The sequence below is a fragment of the Bufo bufo genome, chromosome 10 (genome assembly GCF_905171765.1).
Source record: "Bufo bufo chromosome 10, aBufBuf1.1, whole genome shotgun sequence".
Classification (NCBI taxonomy): Eukaryota; Metazoa; Chordata; class Amphibia; order Anura; family Bufonidae; genus Bufo; species Bufo bufo.
In genome coordinates this window covers 129,083,835-129,108,700 of record NC_053398.1, presented here as the reverse complement: position 1 = coordinate 129,108,700, position 24,866 = coordinate 129,083,835, and the positions used below count along the sequence as shown (strand labels likewise).

Genomic DNA, 24,866 nt, shown 5'->3' with positions numbered 1-24,866 from the left:
CCGACCGCTTTGCTAAAGGTTATCAGGGAGTCTTGGTTTTGTTCTAGGGTCTCCACCCTATCCCCAATATGGCGGACCTCCGCCTTAATGACCGTCAGATCAGCGGCTATAGGGGCCAGTGCTCTATTCAGAGCCTCATCCAGGTAGCTCCTGGTGAGGGTGACCGGGTCACTCACCTCTGCCTGTGAGGAGAAATCTGCCCCATCAGGCGCCGGAGAGTCAGGGTGAAGCGTGGTCGCGTCTATCTGCCGAGGCGCCATCTTGGGAGCGCGCCCGGCTTGCTGTGAAGTTTGGCGGCTGACAAATTTCTCCATGTTCTGTTGGAGTTGCGAACCCTCCGGCGGCGATGTCAAGGTGCCCAGTAGGTTTTTCGGCTGGATTTTCACCATTCCGGTCGATTAGTGTGCTGAGACTAGGTTTAATAGAGGCTTGGTAGCGGGAGCTCTACTCTCTTGCTTCCTCCATCGAGCGCGGTCAGGCTCCGCCCCCTTAAGCTACATTCTTATCAATGCAGGAAGAATTGAGCTGTAATGAGTATTTATGAGCTAAAAGAACAGGGCTGCACACTGAGCAGGCAACTCTGCTGTATGGGGGGGGGGGGGGGGTTTTTTAAAAATAAAGATCAATTGAAAAAAAAAATGTTTTTAGCTCAATATTAGTAGAATGCAACAATCAAAAAAAACTTGCCCCCAAAGATGTCCATAGCCTTTAAGGTATCAAGGCTTTAGTCTATGTTTTCCTTAAAGTAAACCTGTCATGTTGAAAAGGATGTCTGATCTGCTGCATATTATAGAGCAGGAGGAACTGAGCAGATTGATATATAAGGGCAGGTTCGCATCAGCATTTGTAATTCCGTTATAACAGGGTTATAGCGGAATATAACGGAATTTAAGGACAGAATGCAAAACGGAAGCCTTTAAGAGTCGACAGGACTTTTTTTCCCGTCATACATTAGAGAACAAAACAGAACCGTTATTTGTGCCCATAGAAATGTATTAGGACGGAGCCTTTTAAAGGCTTCCGTTTTGCATTCCGTCCTAGAATTCCATTATGTTCCGTTATTACCCTGTTATAACAGTATTACGGAATTACGAACGCTGATGCCAACCCGCCCTTATTCATGTATGTGAAGACCACGTTCGCACAATGGAATCCACAACTTTGTGCCGGATCTATCACATGGCGGAAACCACCGGTACCTAATAGGGTCCATGCATGCTATCCTTTGTTCAAATCTGTAAGGACTGTCTACAGACGGCAGTGTGAACAGAGGCCAAGCACCAATTGATTTATGTGTCCCTCAGGGTCAGCATGTTGATTGGTGCTCATTAAGTGCGGTTAACATTGTGAGAATGGGAACGAGCGATCACTAGTACGATCATTCATCCCCCTACTGTTTTCATCTGTTGGCAGCACATCCTCAGTTTACAGGGAGCAATGTGCTGCAGACTAATGATCCTTTTTAGCAGCACATATAAGATGCTTCCACCAGTTTGTCAGGTCATAGGCGGCACCATTGTATGGGGGCAGTGACCAGGAACGATCGTTGTTCCTTTCAGATCATCAGCCCCTGCAATCTGTGTTTTTATTATTAGCAGTCCTGCACAGTCCTGCATCTACATTAGGGTGTGTAATGAGCGTTCGCTTGGATACACAGTAATCAAATTTTCGATGATCTGGAAAAAAACATTGCAGTTTTCGAAGAGCGGCGCATTGATGGCTTTAATGAGAGGATATTTCATGAGGACCAGTGACAGAACTGGCACATTCAGGCCACAGGATCACATCTGTGCGCTGCTCTAGTCCCCTATGATGCTATTCAGCGCTAAAGGGATCTCAAGTCTCTCTCAGGATATTTTATGCTTCAGTTGAGCCATCTGTAGATTTCCAGGAATTAAACATAGAATCGGAAAAAGCCTTCTGCAGCTGTGACTAAAGCCAGCTCTCGACACCTTCCACGGCGCGTTCATTACTTATTTCTGAAGATGTCGGACTCTGGAGGGACTTCTGATCATGCAGCGAGGAGTAGCAAGGCCATTGCAGAGCTGTGGCAGGTCTGAGCCTTCTCTTGGGCTTCTCTGTACTATGACATACCATGCCATCATTTCATGTGGGGTCTGACAGTCTGGAAACAACAAACTAATAATGGTACTGTGGAAAAGCTTCATATGCTCATTACAAGTAGCGGACAAGACTTCATGGCAACATGAAAATGATGCCCTGGCCCAAAGTGAGGATGCTGGCCCTGCCCAAAATGAAGACCTTGCCCCTGCACAAAATGGAGATGCTGACTCTTCTCAAAAATATTCTACCCCTGTGCAAAATAAGATTTTTTTTTTCTGCACAAAATGAAGATTTTGCCCCTGGCTAAAATGAATATCCTGCCCCTGTACACAATGAAGGTACTGCCCCGGAATATAATGCAGCCTCTGTCCAAAATGGAGATACTGCCCCTGCACGAAATGAAGACATTGCCCATGGACAAAAAAAAGACACTGCCCCTGCACAAAATGGAGATACTGCCCCTGCACAAAATGGAGATACAGCCCCTGCACAAAATGGAGATACAGCCCCTGCACAAAATGGAGATAGTGCCCCTGCACAAAATGGAGATGGTGCCACTGCACAAAATGGAGATGGTGCCACTGCACAAAATGGAGATACTGCCCCTGCACAAAAGAAAGACACTGCCCCTGCACAAAATGAAGATATTGCCCCTGCACATAATGGAGATACTGCCCCTGCACAAAATGGAGATACTGCCCCTGCACAAAATGAAGACACTGCCCATGCACAAAAGAAAGACACTGCCCCTGCACAAAATGAAGATATTGCCCCTGCACAAAATGAAGACACTGCCCATGCACAAAAAAATACACTTCTCCTGCACAAAATGGAGATATTGCCTCTGCACAAAATGGAGATACTGCCCCTGCACAAAATGGAGATACTGCCACTGCACAAAATTAAGACACTGCCCCTGCACAAAATGGAGATACTGCCCCTGCACCAACTGAAGATACTGCCCCTGCACAAAATGGAGATACTGCCCCTGTACAAAATGGAGATACTGCCCCTGTACAAAATGAAGATACTGACTCTGTCCAAAATGAAGATGTTCCCTCTGCACAGAAAGAAGATACTGCTCCTGCACTAAATGAAGATACTGCCCCCGTGGAATATGAAGATACTGCCCCCGCAGAATATGAAGATACTGCCCCTGCACAAAATTAAGACACTTCCCCTGCACAAAATTAAGACACTTCCCCTGCACAAAATGAAGACACTGCCCCTGTACAAAATGAAGATACTGACTCTGTCCAAAATAAAGATGTTCCCTCTGCACAAAATGAAGATACTGCTCCTGCACAAAATGAAGATACTGCCCCCGCAGAATATGAAGATACTGCCCCTGCGTAAAATGAAGATACTGCCCCAGTGAAATATGAAGATCCTGCCCCCGCAGTATATGAAGATACTGCCCCTGCACAAAATGAAGTTACTGCCTCCACAGAATATGAAGATACTTACTCTGCCAAAAATAAAGATTCTTCCCCTGTGCAAAATAAGATAGTGTCCCTGCACAAAATGAAGTAGTCTTTGTTCAGTAACTGCTGACCCAGTCTTATCAAGATACCTGGTGTGTGGCAAGTGGACAGGCCAAGGTCAGGGCAGGCAGAGGTTGTCCAATGAACTCTGTGCACCTTTGCTCCTCCTTCTTTTTCTGCCAGCCCCTCCCTCTCCTTGATTGACAGGGCCAGAGTCCTGCATAGTCATTACCCTGGCCTTATCAATCAAGAAAGAGAAGGAGTGGCTGGCTGATTGCTAAGTAAAAGGTATCATCATTACTGTACCATCAGGTGAGCTGGCCCTACAAAGCTCTGTGCCCGGTTTAACCATAAATTTTCTTGGTGACAGGCTCCTTCAAGTGCCTAACGAACAAGTGGTCTACGATAGCATCCGGTACCGAAACATCAGCTCTTCTCAAGCTTCTCTGTGACTCCTACTTCAGAGGACACGACGCCTGTTTACCGCTTCCAGCTTTTCATGACTTGTTAAGTTACTATGAGTCACCAAACCCAGTTGGCATCAACATCCAGTTTCCTCGTGCTTTCTCTTGTCTCTCACCCACTCGCTTTTTCTCACTCACTAAGTGCAGATGAATGAAAGCGAAAATATCAGAGGAGCTTGGAATGAAACCAGAGAAGAAACCTGGCAGCCACTTACAAGCAATGTCACAAATGAGTTCTCTTCTGTTCTGCCTCATCCTGAGTGTCCTCCAGAACACATGAGAAGATTTGCTATATCTGAGGGACCCGAGCCACCCCCATTATTTTTCCCATTTCTCATTGTCTTAACTTTTTTATTCTGGTCTCGTATGGTGGAACTCTTATCCCTTATGATCAGCAAAACTTTAGAAATTGCTGCAACGTCCCCAGCTGCTTGTGATATCCATCCCTGCAGCTGGTTAATCCTTTCTGATATCTGGACCGATCTCCACCATGAAGCACGACGCATGGCCAAGCGCCAACGAGGGTTGTTTGAAGTCAGCTAAAAATACGATTAGTTTGTTTCCCAGATCTAACGATCCTGTTTACAGCAGATACCGCTGAAGCCGCTTCTTTATCCTTGACAATTGGACCCAGCTCAATATTTCTTCTATATCTATTCCCATTAGATATTAAGGGCAAGCAGTTTTTTGACATGTTTATAGGATGCACTCCAGCGAAGAAATGTATACACTCTGAAAATCGGCTTCCCTGTTAAAGCCAAACCTGGACTGCTACCATCGAAGTATCATAATCCATTCCTTATGAGTGTTATATATGAGATTAGATTGTATGTGCTTGGCCACAGTGATGGAATGACTTGTCAGCCAAGGAAATAATGCCAAAAAAGAGCTATAAATCCACTGCGTAGACATAGTTACATTATAAAACTCTGTCTGCCCACTGTCACCACTAGGGGGAGCTGATAAACTTCTGTAAGTGATTTATACATTGACCTCGAAGATAATACAGTATGTTGTAAGCTCCTAAGCTCCCCCTAGTGGTGGAAGCACCCAGGTTAAATTCTGTCATTCAAGATGGACATCTCACACTGAGGCGCACCAAGGGGCTACGTCTCGCCCCTAAGTTCATTGAAGCCCTCATTTGCATAAATAATAAGAGTCTTTTTTTCTATTTTCACAGGACATATATCAATTTAATTAGCAGGATTGACCCGACCAGGCAGTATGCCTGGTTTAATAGGGTCTATCCTACTGAAGGCTTTATTATAAGTGTGTGACGGTAACGTACACTACACACAGGGGGGAGGATAGTGACCACTGCGCTCCACCCTCACCCCTGCCTACTTGCCTCGCAAGTCCTAATGACAGGGGACAACTAGACGGCAGTCCCTAACTTAGGATACGTGCTGGGAAGACAGACAAGACAAATAACGGAACGTGAACGGACCGGGTCAATACCTAGAGAGCTACGCAGTACTAAGGAATGAGCAGAGAATAGTCAGGAAAAGCCGAGGTCAAATACCAGGAGAGAAACGAAGTTCAACAGGAGTCTGCAAAGAATCGTCAGGTGGAAGCCGGGGTCAGGATACCAGGAGAGATGCGCAGTACAGGAGGAGCAGGCAGAGAATCGTCAGGGAACACAGGATCAGGTAAGTATGCAGGAACAAAACAATCACCAGATACCTAAAATTAACAGGCAACCTGTGGCCAGCAGGCTGCCTGTATTTATAGTGGGGAGTGAGGGTCATGTGACGTGGCCAGCATCACATGACCGACAGACCGACCAGTCGAGCACCGAGTGATCAGCTCGGCGCTCAAGGCAGACCTAGGAGCAGGGAGCCTCCCAGCTAGCAAAGCCGCCCTGGGAACGAGGTCAAACACAGATCCTCGCTCCCGAAGCTAAGCAGCAGGTCTGCGGCTGATGGGGGACCGAGTGCGCCTTCGGCACCCCGTTACAAAGTGGTTTTCCAAGAATTATATACAGATGACTGGAGCCTCTTCCTCAGCCTGAGACATCGAGTCCTTCACTCACACGGCCTTTAAGCAGCTCAGCCCCATTCAAGTGAATGGGATTGAGCTGCAATACTAAGCACAGCCACTGTCCTATCCTGAGGATAGCCCATCAATATGAAAATCCCAGAAAACCCCTTTAAAGAGGAGCTGTCCCCCCTCCTGGCATGTCCATTTTAGTAACTACTTGCAGTCCCCTTGTAGTAACAATTCTGGAGTATTTATTCTTATGACTCTTTGTGCCATTCCTTTATTATTCCTGCTAGAAATTCTGAATGAATTGCTATCAGTTTACAATGAAGGTCCAGCTGGGTGTTACCAGTGGGGGGGGGGGGGGGGGCGTGTCACTATCCAAACAGTATTACAAGTGTCAGACTGTGCAGGGACACCCCCCAATCTGGTAACACCCATCTGGACCTTCATTGCCAACTGCTAGTAAATCAAGCCAAACCATATTGAAAATTAATCAAATCAGGAACAGGTACCCTATTTATCGGATCAGTGTGGGTCTCAGCAGCCACTGCTCTCTAATCAATCATCTCTCCATAAATCTGTATGGGAGGGAAATTCCTTTAAGTTGTACATGGACCTTTTGGGCTCAGACTTTCTTGGAAAATCATAAATATATCATTTTTACAGTTGGGAAACCAGAAGCGATGAGGCATAAAAAACATTCTCTGCTACTAAAGCGAAATGTCTTACATGGACGTTTCCTCTGTATTCTGCGCTCGGAAGCAGGTATTGATGTCCCGTTTTATCAAAGAATCTTTGATTTCTGACACAAGACCCTACTCACAGCGTGAAACACTTTCAAGCACTTCTTGAGAAGCTACCGCTCTTCTCATACCTTCACCAGTGTCAGAAATAAAATATCGTATATATAGTACATAGGCAGACCAAACCGAGGGTGGTCCTATATGTAGTGTCAGCCTGCCCAGGGTGTCTAGCTATCTAGGCCTTGGTGCCAGTGCTGGCCAAAAGTTTCCCTGCCACATAGGAGGGCACCTGTATTACAAATGGCACAGGGGGCATACCTCCAGACGTAAAGGACAACATAAAGCCAGGCCTCTATCGCTGACCAATCCTTCTACATATCCATTTAATTCCATCCAGTCCCATTTGTGGCTCGAAAAATAATAATAGTGGCACCCCAAAACAGTAATGTGCCCTTAGTGTTCCAACACATTAAGAATGTCCCTTTAGAGGCCCCTCACAATAGTGATGCCCTTTAGTGCCATCCATATGGTAATGATGCCCAATTATTGCCCCCAACATAGTATTATGGCTCGATAAGTGTCCTCCACACAGCAACGATTCCCCCCTAGGTGACCCATACACAGTGATGATGCCTCTTTAATGCCCCAACATAGTATGATGGTCTCATAAGTGACCTTCACACAGCAGTCGTGCCCCGTATATAGTAATGATGCCCCTTTAATACCCCCAACATAGTTTTATGGCCCCATACGTGGCCTACACATACCAATGATGCCCCCTTAGGTGCCCCACACACAGTATGATGTCCCTATAAGTGGACCCATAAGTGCCCCACACACAGAGTGATGCCTCCTTAGTAAAAATTGAATGATGAACAGAGAAGAGCAGGTCTGCTCCGCTCGCCTGTCTGGGCTGTCTGTGGTTAGGTGCTGCAGGCGCCATGTCGTCACTGCATTGCGCCTGCTTGAATCAAACCACCGGCAACAGGGAAATGATGGAGAAGCGAGCTTACGGCTCCCTTCTTCACCATTGTATTCAACTGTATCTGCGACCTGAGGACACAGATACAGGTGACACCAGGACATGCTGCTGATGTCCTTGGACAAATACCGCAATTCGAGACTGTTCTGCGGCATTGGTATAGTTGGGGGGCATGCAGAAGGCCCTGTTACTGATTTTGCATTTTGGCATGGGAGTTTCTGGCTTGCACCCCCCGGTAATTGCAGTGGTGGGGTGTGGTCACATGGACACCATTGAGGTGTCACCACGCTTTGATGCTTTCCGAAGGGGATGGTAAGGCATGGTGCACCCCAATTGGATATAATCCCAGAGAGTCAGGTTTTGAAGTAACCAGCGTGCTTCTTTATTGGAGGAACTCAAGTGCAAAACAACACATGCAAGGCTCTGAGCTGGCTTCTCCAGTCTCCTCCCTGGCAGAAAAAGTTTTTTTTGCTGATGAAAGACCTGAACTAGCTGTTCCCCTCTCTCTTTAGGAAGGCTGGTCTGTGGCTCAGTCGTACAGCTGGCTCCCTGGTCAAAGGGCTGGTGACCCAGGATATCTGGCTCGGTCTTCCTGCCAGCCCTCTGGTGAAAGGGCTGGTGACCCAGGGTCTGTGGCTCGGTCTTACCGCCAGCCCTCTCATCAAACAGCTGGTGACCCATGGTCTGTGGCTTGGTCGTACAGTCAGTCCTCTGGTCAAAGGGCTGGTGACCCAGGGTCTGTGGCTCGGTCTTACCGCCAGCCCTCTCATCAAACAGCTGGTGACCCAGGGTCTGTGGCTCGGTGTTACCGCCAGCCCTCTCATCAAACAGCTGGTGACCCAGGGTCCGTGGCTTGGTCGTCCGGTCAGTCCTTTGGTCAAAGGGCTGGTGCCCCAGGGTCTTTGGCAGAGTATCCCCGTCTCAGCATCTTATTCTGCTCACTCATGCAGTCAGAGCATCTTCTACTAAGCAATGGTCCCTATCTGCAGAAAACTAGGGATTCTAACTTCTCATCTTATATTTAATTCCTAGCTGAACTAGAACTTTCTAATGGTAGGGGTGGAGTAGAGAAGCACAGCCTAAACAGAAACAATGTTGCAATTTCAGTCAAAGACTTGTATAGAGTTTACATACAAGTCTATGGGAATGACTAAGCAGTTTTTCCAGACATAATCAAAATCTTCAGAAGTAAACAACAGAGCTAAACCATACAGTCAAAGTCAGTGTGTCTATTTTTTTCCATCCAAAACTTTACATAGTCCCTTATAGTAACTATTGAAGATTTCTAACTTCTCAGTGCATAGATAGAAAGTCCCAAAGTCTCTCCGGATTAGCTGGCTGTGCATTAACCCTTTCCACAGTGCATTGCAGATACGGTAACATAACACCACATAGTACCATTACAATAAACCTGTAAAATGCAGTTTAACCGTATAAAACGGTAAAAGTGTGAACAACGGCATAACTCACAGTGCAGATTAACCCTTCCAAGTGAACTAAAGCAGTGAGTTGTTGGCTTTGCGTAGAAGCAATATGGGCAAATGTTCACAAACGTCCAATGTCCAGAGTATCCTTGCTTCAGGGCACTAAATAATTACCGAAGCGTCTTCAACCCGAGAGTAGAAGGTATGGTGGAATGAACTAGCATTTGGGAGGGAGGTGGTCCCGTTATGTTTATGTGATGACATCTCCCCTCATCTGAGATTTTGTAATCTAGGACTAACCAGGAAAGAAAGGGGTTAAGCTAAGCACTGTACAGCGTAAAGAGCATCTTCTGAAATCCTGGTTTCGACCCTCTCCCCAGCTGTCTAATATCTGATGTGAGAATTTTTCCATACAAAGTCCACCTGTCACTGATTTTCTGCTCCAGTACGAATTGTAACACAAAGCTGAAGATCATCCTCACTGGGCCGGTTTCGGCATCTGCATCTCAATAATAAGACATTGGGGAATAATCTGGGGCCGGTTTTAGAGTTGCAGCGGTATTGTCACATTAATCAGAGTGACGCCGACTCACACTTATTCTTCACTGTCATTCGTGGCTATCGTCTAGGGAATAAGGAAGGAAGGAGCTTAGGCTTCTACATGCGTGCTTCAATAGGACTATGTCTCAGCTTGACTGGGTGACAGTTCAGAGATTAGATCTTAGTTAACGCATTTCAAGGAAAAGAGTAGCTGAAATACACAATGCATGGATTCTTTTAGTTACAGTATTACCGCTCAGTCCTATTTAAAGGGACGTGTCCAGGGGCGGACTGGCAACTTAAAGTGGCCCTGGAGAAAAAACCTAATAGTGGCCCATCCAAATTGACAGAAGGTGGGAGCAACACAAGTTGGTGGGCTCTGCTATATGATATACAATGCAGGCCACAGGTGGGGTGAATGGCGGGGGAGGACGCCATGAGGCTCCTGTGCCCGCCGCAGTATTCAACTGTATCGCCATCCTGATAATGGTAATTTAGGAGGGCATCTGTGGTACCCAGCTGGGTACATAAGTACCTGATGCTTACATTTATGTTGAGAGCGTCAGATTGTTACATACACGGCGGCCTAAGGAAGGCTCTAGTGGCCCCCATGAGCATTGACCCACCGGGATATTTCTCTGTAGGGTCCATGGCCAGTCCGCCCCTGGACATGTCACTTGGATTGGGGGTCACTAGCCTGGCATTATGCAACTGGGGTTTAGGGTCCCTGCCTAGCGCAAAATAGAAAGTAAATTATTTCGAACCTACGAGGAGAAGAGTCTGGGACTCTTCCAGTAGCATCAGACGCATGCGCACTGTGTAGACGGCATTACATCACATGCATTGCACATCGAACACATGCGCAGTGAAGATTGTTATAGTGCAGAGCTTGTGTTTACGTTTCCACTGAAGAAGGGTCCCGGACTCTTCTTCTTGTCAGGTTGCTTTCTTTTGCTATGGCTTGCACATGATGAAGGGGACGCGGCAGTCACTGGAGCACCATTGTCTCCTGGGTCAGCTGATCAAGAGGGTCCCCAGTAGTGTCATCTCCAGCGATCTGATATTGAAGGTCTATCCTATCTGTGATTGTCTTTATCCATCTTCTTGCTCAGTCATTTCGCCTTTTCCTCCTTTAACTCTTAGAAGCCCTATTGTCTTGGTCTTCTTTCTTCCGGAACCATGCTGCACCTCTCCATGGGTTAAGTCTGGTTTTTCAGCTCTGTTCTGGCTGAGGTGCAGTACCACACACAACCCGTGGACAGGTGCGGAACTGTTTTGGGGAGAAAAAAAACTGCCATATTTTTCTAATTTTGGACAGCTCCTTTAAGTAGGAAAAATCTAAAAATAGTGAATGGTAGCTGGGGACAAAAAAAAATCTGATTCTGCATAATTTTCCCTAGGGCTTTTCTACAGCTATACACCATTTCAAGGTAAAGTTGATCTCCAGATCCAGAGAATTACATGTGTGTCTGTGCTCTGCTACTCGGAAGTGTAGCAGTGTACGCACAGTCCCTGTCCTAACAGAGGAAATGCAGAACCCCAGTACAGGGGGTATCTGCAAATGGTTTGTAATGTTATGACCTGGTATGGTTGGCAGGGACAGGGTTAACCACCCTGTTACACCCCTCTCATGAGGGGCAGGAGTGGGCTGGTCTGGCTTCCTGACTAGAAGGAGAGTTCGAATCTAGTGAGTGAGGAGGGAGGAAGCAAGTCCATGTGCTCCTTCTCCTTAGGCCTCAGGATCCAGAGACTAACCGATCTCTATTAAAAGCTACTGCTTCTGCTCCAGCAGGAAAGAGAGAGAAGGAAAGACAAGAACTCAGAATATGCATACCTTACACATCGTAATCCGCAGGTAACCTGCAATTACAGCTATACAGACTTTGCTGCTTGTGAGGGACTATAGTTTAGACACCCGTCACACTTAACCATGTCCTCTAAAGACCTGTATCTCGCAGTGGATACAACAGCCATAATTGTCAGATTACAATTACTAGCCAGTAATTCTAGTGAGAGAGACTTTATTTACAGATTTTTGTTGGATGTAGTACAACTCACATTTTGCACTCAAGTGAAAAAAAGACATTTATTCTACCTCTGGCCTGGTTTCTTGACTCTTGCCACACCATGTGCTGGCCATTGCGCTACTACACCTAAACCTCCTGCCAGACACCTATACACCAACATCAAGGGCACCCCAAACTACCATCAGGAAGGAGCCCCAACTATACAGAGTGCCCAGAGGGAAGAAAAGGTGCACACTACTCTCACTCCACCCACCCTTAGGAGCAACCACGGTGACACATCCTAGAGTTAAAGCCACTATCACTCCCATCCTCCGTTCCAGCTCCTCAAAGGTTTGCTGCAGAAGCAGAGGCTCTGCACTTGAGACCCTCCTCAGAGCAGCGGAACAGGTGTCAGACTGTCAGGGCCAGCCCGAGATATCCAGTCCTGTCAATTAAGTGGCGGGGGAACGTCCTCGGCTTCGGGGACACCCCATCGAAGGAGCACAACCCTGCTCGAAGAGACCAATCGATTTACTCCTTTCTTCTCCTCTGTACTCCGAGCTGTCTCTGGTGTCCCGTGTACAGAGGATAAGTGTTGTTAGTGGGAAAACCCCTTTAAATATGACTGAAGCCCACAAGAGAACATCTGCTTTAAGAATCTATCAAGGTAATAAAGGAGGTGCAGATTTATCACTGTTGACCATAGCAACCAATCACAGCACAGCTTTCGTTTTACCTCAGCACCGTAAGAGCGGTTTCTATCGGCAACAAGGGCAGTATTTCCTTTAGGCTGTGTTGATAAGTTCGCCCAATGTCTTGTCTTGTACCTATAGGCAGCATCTGCCCCACTTACCTGCCCCCTGTATACATCTATGTATCTGCATGCGTTGGCTTTAGTCTGGCCTTGTCGCCCCATGCTGTGCTGCTGCATACTTGCGTCTGGTGGTGCGCCCGCTGTCTTTCGTGTCGCCGGTTGTTACCACTTTCGGCGCACAGTCCTAGCCATTAGGCAGGGGTAATTAGAAGAGGCCGGGAAGTATTTTTAGAAGCAGAGTGTCACAGTAGGATACGAGAAAGGATGCGGCTGACAGAACAGGGAAATGAGGCTGTCAGTCGGCTGCCAGCATGAGCATAAAAGGAGGAGCACAGGCCTCGTGTGGCGGCGCGAACACCTGTTATCTCTGAATATACTATCGGGGTGATGCACCCATCTCAAAATATCGGGCCTACTTTTTATCCTGTCTATTAGTGTACAATGATTGCTTCGGCAAACAGTAGTAATCTCTTAAACACCCCCTCGAAATTCCTCTGCGCAGTATGTTCTTTGTGTCCGTCCACCCGCAGCTCCATGGTTTTCAGTCTCCGTAATTAGATAACATCTTCCTTGCAGCAGGATCTTTCCAGCATGGCGGTATATAGTCTGTCACATTAAACAATAAACTATCGGTCATTGATTTCTTCATTCCTCCTGCTCATGAAGCGGCTGGGATCGGGCTCTAAAGTGCCACTGCAATATTATTGCGGGCGTACAGCGGACGGGAAGCAAATAAAGAACGGGAAGTGCTAGTGGGTGGCAAAAAAGGCTGGTCCGTGCAAACACATGCCGCCATTCTGGGGCAGGAGGTCCTGTGTACTGCCCATAATGGCAAGAGCACCGCGTGGTGGTAAAGGGGGTTGATGATGTGTAAGGCCCCTTACACACGGGCGTTGCAGGAAAAGGTGCGGGTGCGTTGCGGGAACATGCACGATTTTTTTTTTTTCCGCGCGAGTGCAAAGCATTGTAATGCGTTTTGCACTCGCGTGACAAAAATCGGCATGTTTGGTACCCAAACCCGAACTTCTTCACAGAAGTTCGGGTTTGGGTTAGGTGTGTAGATTGTATTATTTTCCCTTATAACATGGTTACAAGGGAAAATAATAGCATTCTGAATACAGAATGCATAGTAAAATAGGGCTGGAGGGGTTAAAAAAAATAAAAATAAATTAAACTCACCTTAATCTACTTGCTCACGCAGCCGGCTTCTCTTCTGTCTTCTTTTTTGCTGTGTGCAGGAGGAAAAGGACCTGTGGTGACGTCACTCCGGTCATCACATGATCCATCACCATGGTAAAAGACCATGTGACGGACCATGTGATGACCGGAGTGACGTCACCACAGGTCCTTTTCCTGCACACAGCAAAAAAGAAGACAGAAGAGAAGCCGGCTGCGTGAGCAAGTGGATTAAAGGGACACTGACAGGCCCAATAAGCATAATTAGCTATATATATGCATGCACAGGTCTTCTGATGTGCATTAAAAACATATAAGTATAACCCCTGTCCACCTTATAAATACAGCAAACTGATGTTTTATAACCTGAAGTAATCGCTTTTCTTTCTGCCCAAGGGGCGGCGTTTCAGCTTCACTTCTGCCCAGCCAGCCGCGTCCCAACCGCCGTTTTGAAGCGCCGCCCAGCTCATCAATATTCACTTCGCTGGGCGGCTTCTGCTGTCCCCGACGTTCCGAGATCCGGCGCATGCCCAATAGAAAGCTATGGGCATCGGACTCACTTTCAGCTTCTGCGCATGCGCCCGGCACCCATAGCTTTCTATTGGGCATGCGCCGGATCTCGGAACGTCGGGGACATTTTATACAACCAGTCCTCCCTGAAGTCCTAGCATGAGCTACGAAGATGACTATGGCACTGGTCCTAAGATTACTCTGCTATAGTGATCTCTGGCTTATAGCTGTGCTCTGACAACTGTGGCTGTAGTATCCACTAATCTGGGGTATATATGTAATGACCCAGAGTACCATTACCACTCTTTTGCACCTTGCTACTCTCTCCAATATGCTAACTTATGTCACCAGAATATATTTTGTGTCACCCCTGAAAAATGTGCATATTTATTCCTTATAAAACCGTGTTCAAGTGTAATGCGACTGGTTCACCAACAGGTGGCAGCAACATTGGCAGTGTGTTAGTTTCCCTGAAGAGGAACCTCTTTGTTCCATTCCAGCCCCCTCTAGAGAAGGAGGAGTTAGTTAGTGAGCAGTCTAGCCTACCCTCCTCAGGGAGAGGTTGTGTGTCGGCCAGCAGAGCTCTGTCTGCTCTGCTGTGCCCAGAGGCCCTGGCTCTGAAGTCTACATGGTTGCTTGTCCCCTCCTGGGCATGCATTGCCTCATATCCAAGCTAAAGTATGCTTGAAGCCATGAAGAAGTTCCTAGGATTAAAGTAAGAGACAGACTACAGACCACTAAGCTAAGTTCCAGCAGAAGAGAAAAGTTCCTATTTACTCCAGTTACAGATATAGCAGAGCTGAGAAAGCTACCGCATAGCAGGGCTGAGATTGTTGCAGAAGTGCTTGCCTGCCATTGAAGCCAATACCTGCTGATGACCAAGATACCGTTTGGAAATTGTTTGGATTGCCGTTTTATGCCAAGTAAAGCTGTGTTCAACGTTATTACAAGTCTGGACTCAATTATTCCTTCATCATCCAAGTAAATCACCCCCTTTGCACTTGCTTCGGACTACACCATGTCTGGGATCCAAGCATATCCCGGTAGGAGCACCGTGACACGTGTATATAATATCTACAGAGACATTGTAGGCCACTCTACACCACTCTGGCAATCCAACCCCTGGGTACCAACATTGCCATCTACAAAGGGGACTCCATGTCCTTGTTGCTTAACCGCAATTGGCGTCACGTTTACTTGCTCTATAAGAGGGGCATATTTCGTAGAAACCTCCTAAGGGGCAAGGGATACCCCAGACGCTGGCAGTAGGCTGCTGCATATACGGTGTTTTAACTTGTTATCCCTCTACAGCAGCAATGTCTGGATTGTCGTAAGTCAGATTACTTTGCTTTCTCTCTCTCTGTAGCCATCCAAATCCTCCTCCTTTAGTTCTTGTTCGCTTGCATCTCCTGGAGCTTGTGAAGGTGAACGAGGCTCCAGGGCTTGAAGCTGCGGTATATAGGAGAGGAGCACATGGAGACAGCTACTTCTTCCCTCCTCTCTACCGTTACTCTCCTATACTCTCCTGGAACTAAGGGTGGAGCCAGCCCACAACCTGAGCTCCAGAGAGGGCTGGGCCAGGATTGTTCTGCTCCTGCTTGGCTCATGCTGGAACAACTGTGTGCACAGTGCATAGCACTAACATAACATTATATAACAAACCAAACTTTGCAGGTAGAGTCCCATGTAGAGTCCCAGGAGCCACAAAAAAGAGGTCTACATTGCTCCTGAACCTCACTTAGGCCACCACGGGTCTAGTGTTACTAAACGATTCAGATGGCAGACTAATGTCTAAATAATGAACAAGTGGCCAACATTGTTGCCCGTGTGTTGTTGTTTTTTACAGATGAAGTAGCAGAGCTGATTTTGTGAGTTAACTTATTCTCATCCACATCCAGTCTTTTGGAAAATGACTTTTAATAGATTGTGTTGCTGACTCAGCTCTGCTTCATCCGTATAGTAAATTGCTTCTAATAACAGTTCTCTCTGTACCGCTGCACAACGCTGTATAAAACGTATGATCTCATTCGCTTGGGATATTAATCGGCTTCTTCTCGCTTGCAGGTCTCTGGGCTGTATTCTCTATGAAATGTCTTCTCTCGCACGTGCCTTTGATTGCCCGAGATGGATCAAGCTCGTCTCCATGATTGTGAATGGTCCCAGTCCTACTCTTCCCCCAAAATATTCTGCAGAGCTCAACGACATCCTGCAAAGGTGAGAGGATAACCCGTATCATGAGAAGCGGCTATTCCAGTATTGCCAGGGTTTGATTTAACGTCCATTCTCCCCTTGCCGTAACCAGCATGGCCATCGTCCACCCAGCTTTCCTGGACGCCAGAACTGCAAATCTGTATATTAATGCATCAAAAGACCATAGAAGTGTTTGCCTTTGAGAGGTACGAGAAAGCTGAGTGACAACCCCTTTAGGAGATGTAATAGTGGCAATGTTGGTTGTCACCCATCTTTACATAACAATGCTGGCTCCAGTACGTGAGTCACACCCTTGCGTGGTCCTAGGAGAAGCCCCCACATCTTTTTCTCCTCTGCTGGTAAATGCCTGTGTAGGTGTTCACTAATGTCTGGCTGTCACCTTGCGGCGGATGAGTGACAGCCGCAGCGGGAGATCTGACGCATCACATGCCCCTCCTATCACTTCTGACTTTTTCATGAGATTTTTTGAAGCTTGTGGAAATGGAGTGTGCAATTACTGGAATGAGAGAGCCCCGTCCCACAGGGAGGATCTGTGCACATTCAGGAAAAGCAACTGACTAAGCCCTTCTTCTTCTGGATGTGGTTACTGGGCCAGTGCCACACATCCCACAGGGGAGAATCAGGTATTGGCAGGTAGGACAGATCATGAGTATCACTGTATTGTATGATTTTTATAAAAGTAACTCCACCAGCAGAACAGTGAATGCAGCTCTGGAGTGCAATACAGACTGTGACTCAGGATCAGTACAGGATACGTAATGGAATGTATGTACACAGTGACTTTACCAGCAGAATAGTGAGTGCAGCTCTGGAGTATAATACAGGATGTAACTCAGGATCAGTACAGAATACTTAATATATGTACACAGTAACTCCACTAGCAGAACAGTGAATGCAGCTCTGGAGTGCAATACAGGATGTAACTCGGGATCAGTACAGGGTAAGTAATGTATGTACACAGTGACTGCACCAGCAGAATAGTGAGTGCAGCTCTGGAGTATAATACAGGATGTAACTCAGGATCAGTACAGGATAAGTAATATATGTACACAGTAACTCCACTAGCAGAATAGTGAGTGCAGCTCTGGAGTATAATACAGGATGTAACTCAGGATCAGTACAGGATAAGTAATGTATGTACACAGTGACTCCACCAGCAGAATAGTGAGTGCAGCTCTGGAGTATAATACAGGGTGTAACAACTCAGGATCAGTACAGGATAAGTAATGTATGTACACAGTGACTCCACCAGCAGAATAGTGAGTGCAGCTCTGGAGTATAATACAGGATGGAATTTAGGATCAGTACAGGATAAGGCCTCATGCACACGGCCGTTGCCCAGCCGTGGCTGTATTGTGGCCCGCAAACAGCGGGTCCGCGATACACGGGCACTGGCCGTGTGCACCCCGCATCACGGATGCGGACCCATTATATTGAATGTGTCCGCAATCCGGGAGATGCCGTGCGGTGTGGTGGAGAAAGGAAGCACGGATCGGAAGCCCATGGAAGCGCTACGGAGTGTTTCCATGGTGTTTCTATCCGTGCCTCCACAGCGCAAAAAAATAGAACAACTTTTACGGTGCGGACGCATCATGGACCCATTCAAGTTGAATGGGTCTCGATCCGTCCCGGCCGCCGCACGGATGTTGCCCGTGCATTGGGGACTGCAAATTGCGGTCCCCAATGCACGAAACGGATGCACAACGGCCATGTGCATGAGGCCTAAGTAATGTAGTGTACAGAACGACTGAACCAGCAGAATAGTGAGTGCAGCTCTGCAGTATAATACAGGATGTAACTCAGAATCCTTTCAACATAAGGAATGAATTTTCTAAAATACTGTAGATGAATTGATATATACAGTATACAGCTGTTATTATAGGTAATGTCCTTGCTTTTTATAGTGACATGTCAGACGTTAACATGTGAAAAGACCTTTGGGTTGGGGCCACCACCAATTCATGGGGCGAAAGAATCGTTTTGCTATGCAATGTGCTTACACTTCTGTTTTCCTTTACTGTATTTGCAACCATTTATATTTGTACATTTTCCATTACTGGTTTGGACTGTAATCTGCTTGACTTGGCCCTCCATAAGGCATCATATTTTCATAGGTTTTAAGCCAAGGGCTTACATTTTCCTGGAAACTTGATTGTATTAGCATCATGTTACAGCGATGGGGAAATCTGGCTTTATCTAGAGAGCATTAGCCCATATACTTCAAATAACACCAGGTAATAAAATTCCTCTTCCGTCATGTTGATGGTTTAGAAAACCCATTTTCAAATACCCTATTAGGCAAGGGGTTAATACTGAGTGTCTCCAGTACAGAACCCTCAACTGTTACCCAATGGAGAAAGTGGCTTCAAGGAGCTCTCTAGGACCCAGCACCTCTGTGCATTATATAAACAGCCCAGTGATTTGAAAGAAAACTGCGTAATGCTTCCTTTTTCCTGTGGGGGCGCTGCAGGAAAAGGGAACACTTGCTGCCAGATTCCCCTACAATATACAGTTGATCACTTGGGATACAAATATCAGGACTGCCTGTGATCAGCTTATCATTGGGATACTCTTCTAACAAAAAAGATATTGTCCAAAGTGGAGCTTTCCTTTAAAGGGGTTGTCGGTCACATTTTTTTTTTCTTAAAGGGGTCATAAAGGCTTAAAAAAATAGCATGGTAAAGTTTTGCATTCTGGCCATAATAATCGTCAGCCAGCTTTCACAAGAACAGATACAACTAAAAAAACATTTGAATGAAATTGACAGAGAAGGACAATTATCGTTCTTGACGATTGGGGGGGGGGGGATTTTTTTATTATTACTTTAACTGTTTTGATAATTCATCTATAGGCGGTATTCGGCCGTGCGACTCCTGCCCTGCTCCATATTCCTGAGGTTGATAAAGACACTGGGTGTTAGCTGAGAGCTTTGCCTCGGGGAGCTCCGTGCAGCCTGTTAGCAGTGCTTCTCTGAAGTTCCCCAGAGCCTCGCAGCTCTCAGAACATCCTAGGATCAAACCAGCAGGCATTTCCACTCATGAATGGTAAGGACAGACGGACCGTGCCCGCCTCATTACCAAGCCCAAAGTGCTGAGCGCCGGCAGTATAGTCATCTCGAGAACATACAAGGAAATATAAACCACAGAGGAGGGTCATTGCGTTGCTAATATGAGAACTGGGCTAAGCGACACAATTTTGACTCTGAGAGAAGGAAACTAGGTTGGAGCAAAAGCGGTTGTGAAGTTGAGGAACTCTTCAAGAACATAATATGACATGCAGAGGAGAAGGATTCCATTGTAAACAGGGGAAAACTTGGCTTTGACCCCATTGGGAATTTTCCCGGTGGGGCCGATGTCCATAGGACCACCTGGGCCCATCTTACTGCCACTGTCCGGGTACATACTACTGGGGTAACTATGTGCGTCATTATTAGAGGAAGTCCGGGCAGCATGCTGAAGGTAGGGCTGGCTTGGTGTTGTGACCCACATCTCACCTTCTAAGCCTCCTGCTCCATATCCGTTTGGAGGAGGAGAGAACGTGGCAGCTATGGATGGCCACCAGAGGGGGACAACTTCTGGGGAGGTATTTTGTGCTGTCCTGTGATATTTAGGTCTGTGAGACGGTATTCTGTGTACACTATGGCATTACTGACCCCGACAACTTGGTTTGGCCCCATCTACTTGCGTTGTCCCACCTTCTGTCAATTTTGACCCATCTACAACATTGGGCCACTTTTAGTTTTTCTACAGGGCCATTTTAAGTTTCCAATTGGGAAAATGAAGATTCCTCTTATAGTCAGCTGAACCCACTGCTTGCAGTGGGGTGATCCGACTAATGTGTATGGGGACTTTGGGGAGCCTCCCAACTTCATCTGAAGGATTGGTCAAGTGCCAGAGATGCATGTGTATGGGGGAACAGCTATGGAAGGTGTGTGGACACCATTTGTGTTGGTCCATGAAGATGTCTCTCAGGAGTGAATGCTTATAAAAGTAAGGTTGATCCCCTTTCTATGCTTAGTAATTTGCGATAATATAGGGGAAGGGAGAGGAGAAGCCCATACATTGCAAGTATCTGTCACCCATGGAGGAAGTGGCCCAGTGGTAATAGGGGTGCAGATGTTGCATTCACACCTGGACACTTGTTCCTCTTGGAGTCCCTATACCACCTATTTGTACACCAGTAATACAAATGACATGCCTAATAGTACTGGTACACTTGGAGTCTACTTGCTGCAAGATATGTCTTAAAGGGCATCTGTCAGCAGTTTTGTCCCTATGACACTGGCTGACCTGTTACATGTGTGCTTGGCTGCTGAAGGCATCTGTGTTGGTCCCATGTCCATATGTGCCCGCATTGCTGAGAAAAATGATGGTTTAATATATGCAAATGAGCCTCTAGGAGCAATGGGGGCGTCGCCATTACACCTAGAGGCTCAGCTCTCTCTGCAACTGCTGCTCCATCTGTACTTTGATTGACAGGACCAGGTGTGACAATGTTTTTACTGCCTGGCCCTGTCAATCAAAGTGCAGAGGGCGCGTCTGTTGCAGAGAGAGCAGAGTCTCTAGGTGTAACGGCAACGCCCCCGTTGCTCCCAGAGGCTCATTTGAATATATTAAAACATCATTTTTCTCAGCAATGCGGGCACATAGGAACATCGGACCAAGACAGATGCCTTCAGCTGCCAAGTGCACATGTAACAGGCCAGCCAGTGTCATAGGTACAAAACTGCTGACAGATGCCCTTTAAAGTAAAAATGCCTTACTTGAAATCTACAGGCCGTGGTAACTGGTCTATAGACAATAGGGGTGATGTATAGAACCATATCCTCCGTCATCAACATACACTCGTGTCCCTATAGAGTGAGCCAAGAATTTCAGGCAGAATCTCCGCATGAGTGCCATCCATGGTACCTCCACAAATGCCAGGCCCCATAACGGGCAGTCACTGTGCCCTCTTATACAGTGGGGTGCGGACTTCTTTAAGATCACAGATGATTGGCTGAGTTGTATGAGAGGTATGGAGAAGTCAAAATGAGCACATTACCCCCCCAATGGGACCACTTTGTGGAATCTTGATGCCCGTTGACTTTCTCTTTAATCAAAGCTATTGTCCCAGGAGGGCAAGTCAGCATTGCTGACTGCCCCCCTCTGTAATGTGAAGCTCGTCAATACTTTCTTCTTCATGGTTAATGGTATCGTATTTGCAGAAGATAAAGAAAAATGAAGTAAAGGACACCAATTCAATAATCCACGCCATTGTGTAGTATTTTTAGCTCAGTTTCACTCTCTGGGTTTTTTCATTCCTGTAATCAGCACCTCGAGGATCTATACTGTTATAATGGTGACATCCCCGCATCCCTTCCATGTGCCTTTTTATGTCACGGTCTATGTAGCGCCTGGGAGGTGACCGCTGATCAGCACGTATTGTGGCCCACTTTTGTGTCGTGCCACTTTTCGCAGCTCTCCATATAAATCATCAAATCCAGATACAACGCTGGCTCTTTGTGTCCGCTGCTTTGTGATACAGTACGAGGATCAGAGCAGATAATATAGGATTCTGGTTTTCTGCATATTTCTAAATACACAAAGGCACAATGATGAGATGTAGAACAGAGGCAACAAGCCGGTCGCAAGGAATCCTTTGTGATGAAGAACATCATACATTTCCTATCGTCTCGCCTGTTTCAAAATTGAAATGGAATTCCGCACTGGAAATGCATGAAAAAAAGTATACTGAAAAAAGTTTATAACTGCCATGAGACAGATATAATTTAAAGGGGAAATCCACCTTAAAGGGGTTGTTCAAGGAGAATAATCACCCTCACCGATCCCCCACTGCTGCCATTCCGACACTTACCAGTTCCCCACTGGTTTCTACTTCCTAGTGCAGCAGTGACCCACCTCTGCCAGAAATTGGCTGAGCGATCATGTCCTACCGTTTCCTGGGTTTCGAACCTGTCCCAGAAAGTGAAGACCAATGGGCATGGTAAGGGATCGGTGAGTAGCAATTCTTTTTTTTTTTTTTACATCACTTTGAATATTTTACTTAAAACTTTGCTCAGCTGAATGACTCTGTTAAGGCGAAGTTCTGTCATAAGATGCCATCAGTGGGGTCCTTGAGCCTTTCCAAAATCCTTTTTGTTTAGTTACTGAAAACCTCCAAAAAATATTTGCATTGATTTCATAAGTATAATGGGGCTTCCATCAACACAAACCAATTAGTAGTGGGCAGGTAGTGGAATTAGGAATCATGGTTGGTCTGAGTTCATGGACCTAACAAGATAAGGTAGACCTCTACAAAAAGTCAATCACGGGACAATTAATGGGTTCTAGGAGCTCCCACTATACAGCCCCGTGGGTATGGGGTTGCCCACTTCTTCTTTGTATTACCTGATGTTGGGTTGTTGGCAGAACATGGGGTATTCCTTGTTGTCTGGAGGTCTCATAGCTCGCGTCATAGGGTCAACTGCCTGTTGGTGGTTTATGCCATCACACAATCCACACCTGAGACTTTATAGTCCACTGCCGGTCTATCTCACAGCCTTTCATCCTTTATGAAAAGGGCTCTATTCCTTCTCATCTTTTCGCCCACTTTTCCCATGATGAAGGTAGATGGTGGCAACCTGATCAACCACCAAGATTAGCCAAATACCAGCTACTTGAGCTTTCTTGATAAAACCTCAACAGGCACAGATCCTTGATAATCAGTACACAACAGAACAACGTTTTCCCAGGTATTATCCACAGACTCACACAGGATTGCGCAGTTATGTGTTAACATAAACTGTTAGACTCTGCTTGACCTCCAAAAACTTTTCATGCCGCGGGCAATTTACAGTACTTTGCCAAATGTTTGCACCAGTCCTACCCCTACCTATAAATTTGACAACTACTAATATCTGGGTCACTTAAAATAATTTACCCCCCAGTCAAAAAGCTGCCAGCCAGACTCCAGTAATGAGGCCTTAGATTTGCGCCACTGACTGTGTATAATTATTACATCTCCCACAATCCCTCTACTGAGCGGAACAATTATGTTTGCGCTTAATTGCATTACCAGACGCCCTAAAAAACACACATCTCAGAGGGCAGACCTCTCATTTGCAGCAAATGACATCAAGCAACGAAAGGTCTACTGAACCATGAGAGAGTACAGGAACAGGGGAGCATAAAGTTCTGTAATAGAGACGTAACGTCCATGGAAATTTCATTGGTAATCAAGCAGAGCAGCGGAGTAGCTATATCATGTTATTGAAGAGAATGTAATGCACGCTCAGCAGTGATCTGGAAACCCAACAGTAAAATACACACGTCCACTACAGAACTCTTATATATATATATATATATATATATATATATATATAATATATATATATACAGTACAGACCAAAAGTTTGGACACACCTTCTCATTCAAATAGTTTTCTTTATTTTCAAGACTATGAAGGCATCAAAACTATGAATTAACACATGTGGAATTATATACATAACAAACAAGTGTGAAACAACAAATATGTCATATTCTAGGTTCTTCAAAGTAGCCACCTTTTGCTTTGATTACTGCTTTGCACACTCTTGGCATTCTCTTGATGAGCTTCAAGAGGTAGTCCCCTGAAATGGTCTTCCAACAGTCTTGAAGGAGTTCCCAGAGATGCTTAGCACTTGTTGGCCCTTTTGCCTTCACTCTGTGGTCCAGCTCACCCCAAACCATCTCGATTGGGTTCAGGTCCGATGACTGTGGAGGCCAGGTCATCTGGCGCAGCACCCCATCACTCTCCTTCATGGTCAAATAGCCCTTACTTTCAAAGTGTTCCCAATTTTTCGGCTGACTGACTGACCTTCATTTCTTAAAGTAATGATGGCCACTCGTTTTTCTTTGCTTAGCTGCTTTTTTCTTGCCATAATACCAATTCTAACAGTCTATTCAGTAGGACTATCAGCTGTGTATCCACCTGACTTCTCCTCAACGCAACTGATGGTCCCAACCCCATTTATAAGGCAAGAAATCCCACTTATTAAACCTGACAGGGCACACCTGTGAAGTGAAAACCATTTCAGGGGACTACCTCTTGAAGCTCATCAAGTGAATGCCAAGAGTGTGCAAAGCAGTAATCAAAGCAAAAGGTGGCTACTTTGAAGAACCTAGAATATGACATATTTGTTGTTTCACACTTGTTTGTTATGTATATAATTCAACATGTGTTAATTCATAGTTTTGATGCCTTTAGTGTGAATCTACAATTTTCATAGTCATGAAAATAAAGAAAACTCTTTGAATGAGAAGGTGTGTCCAAACTTTTAGTTTATATATATAAACAATAAAAGTCCACAGCACTCCTTGAAAGATGAAAAAAATGTGCTATTTATTCACACATGTCATATAACAACGTTTCGGTTCTCTCTCAGAACCTTTTTCAAGCCAAGTTCTGAGAGATGAGCCTACTGGGTGGTTACTGACCCCGGCAAT

The 24,866-nt window shown here is 46.0% G+C and overlaps 1 protein-coding gene across 1 annotated transcript in view; it reads left to right on the top strand.

Annotated features, from left to right (window-relative positions):
• LOC120981116 (serine/threonine-protein kinase Nek11-like) overlaps positions 1 to 24,866 on the top strand; it is a 196,525-nt gene that overhangs the window by 91,102 nt on the left and 80,557 nt on the right. The window contains exon 6 of the mRNA XM_040410614.1: positions 16,255 to 16,404. Coding sequence (XP_040266548.1) covers positions 16,255 to 16,404 — 150 coding nt within the window. The remainder of the gene's footprint in view (positions 1 to 16,254; positions 16,405 to 24,866) is intronic.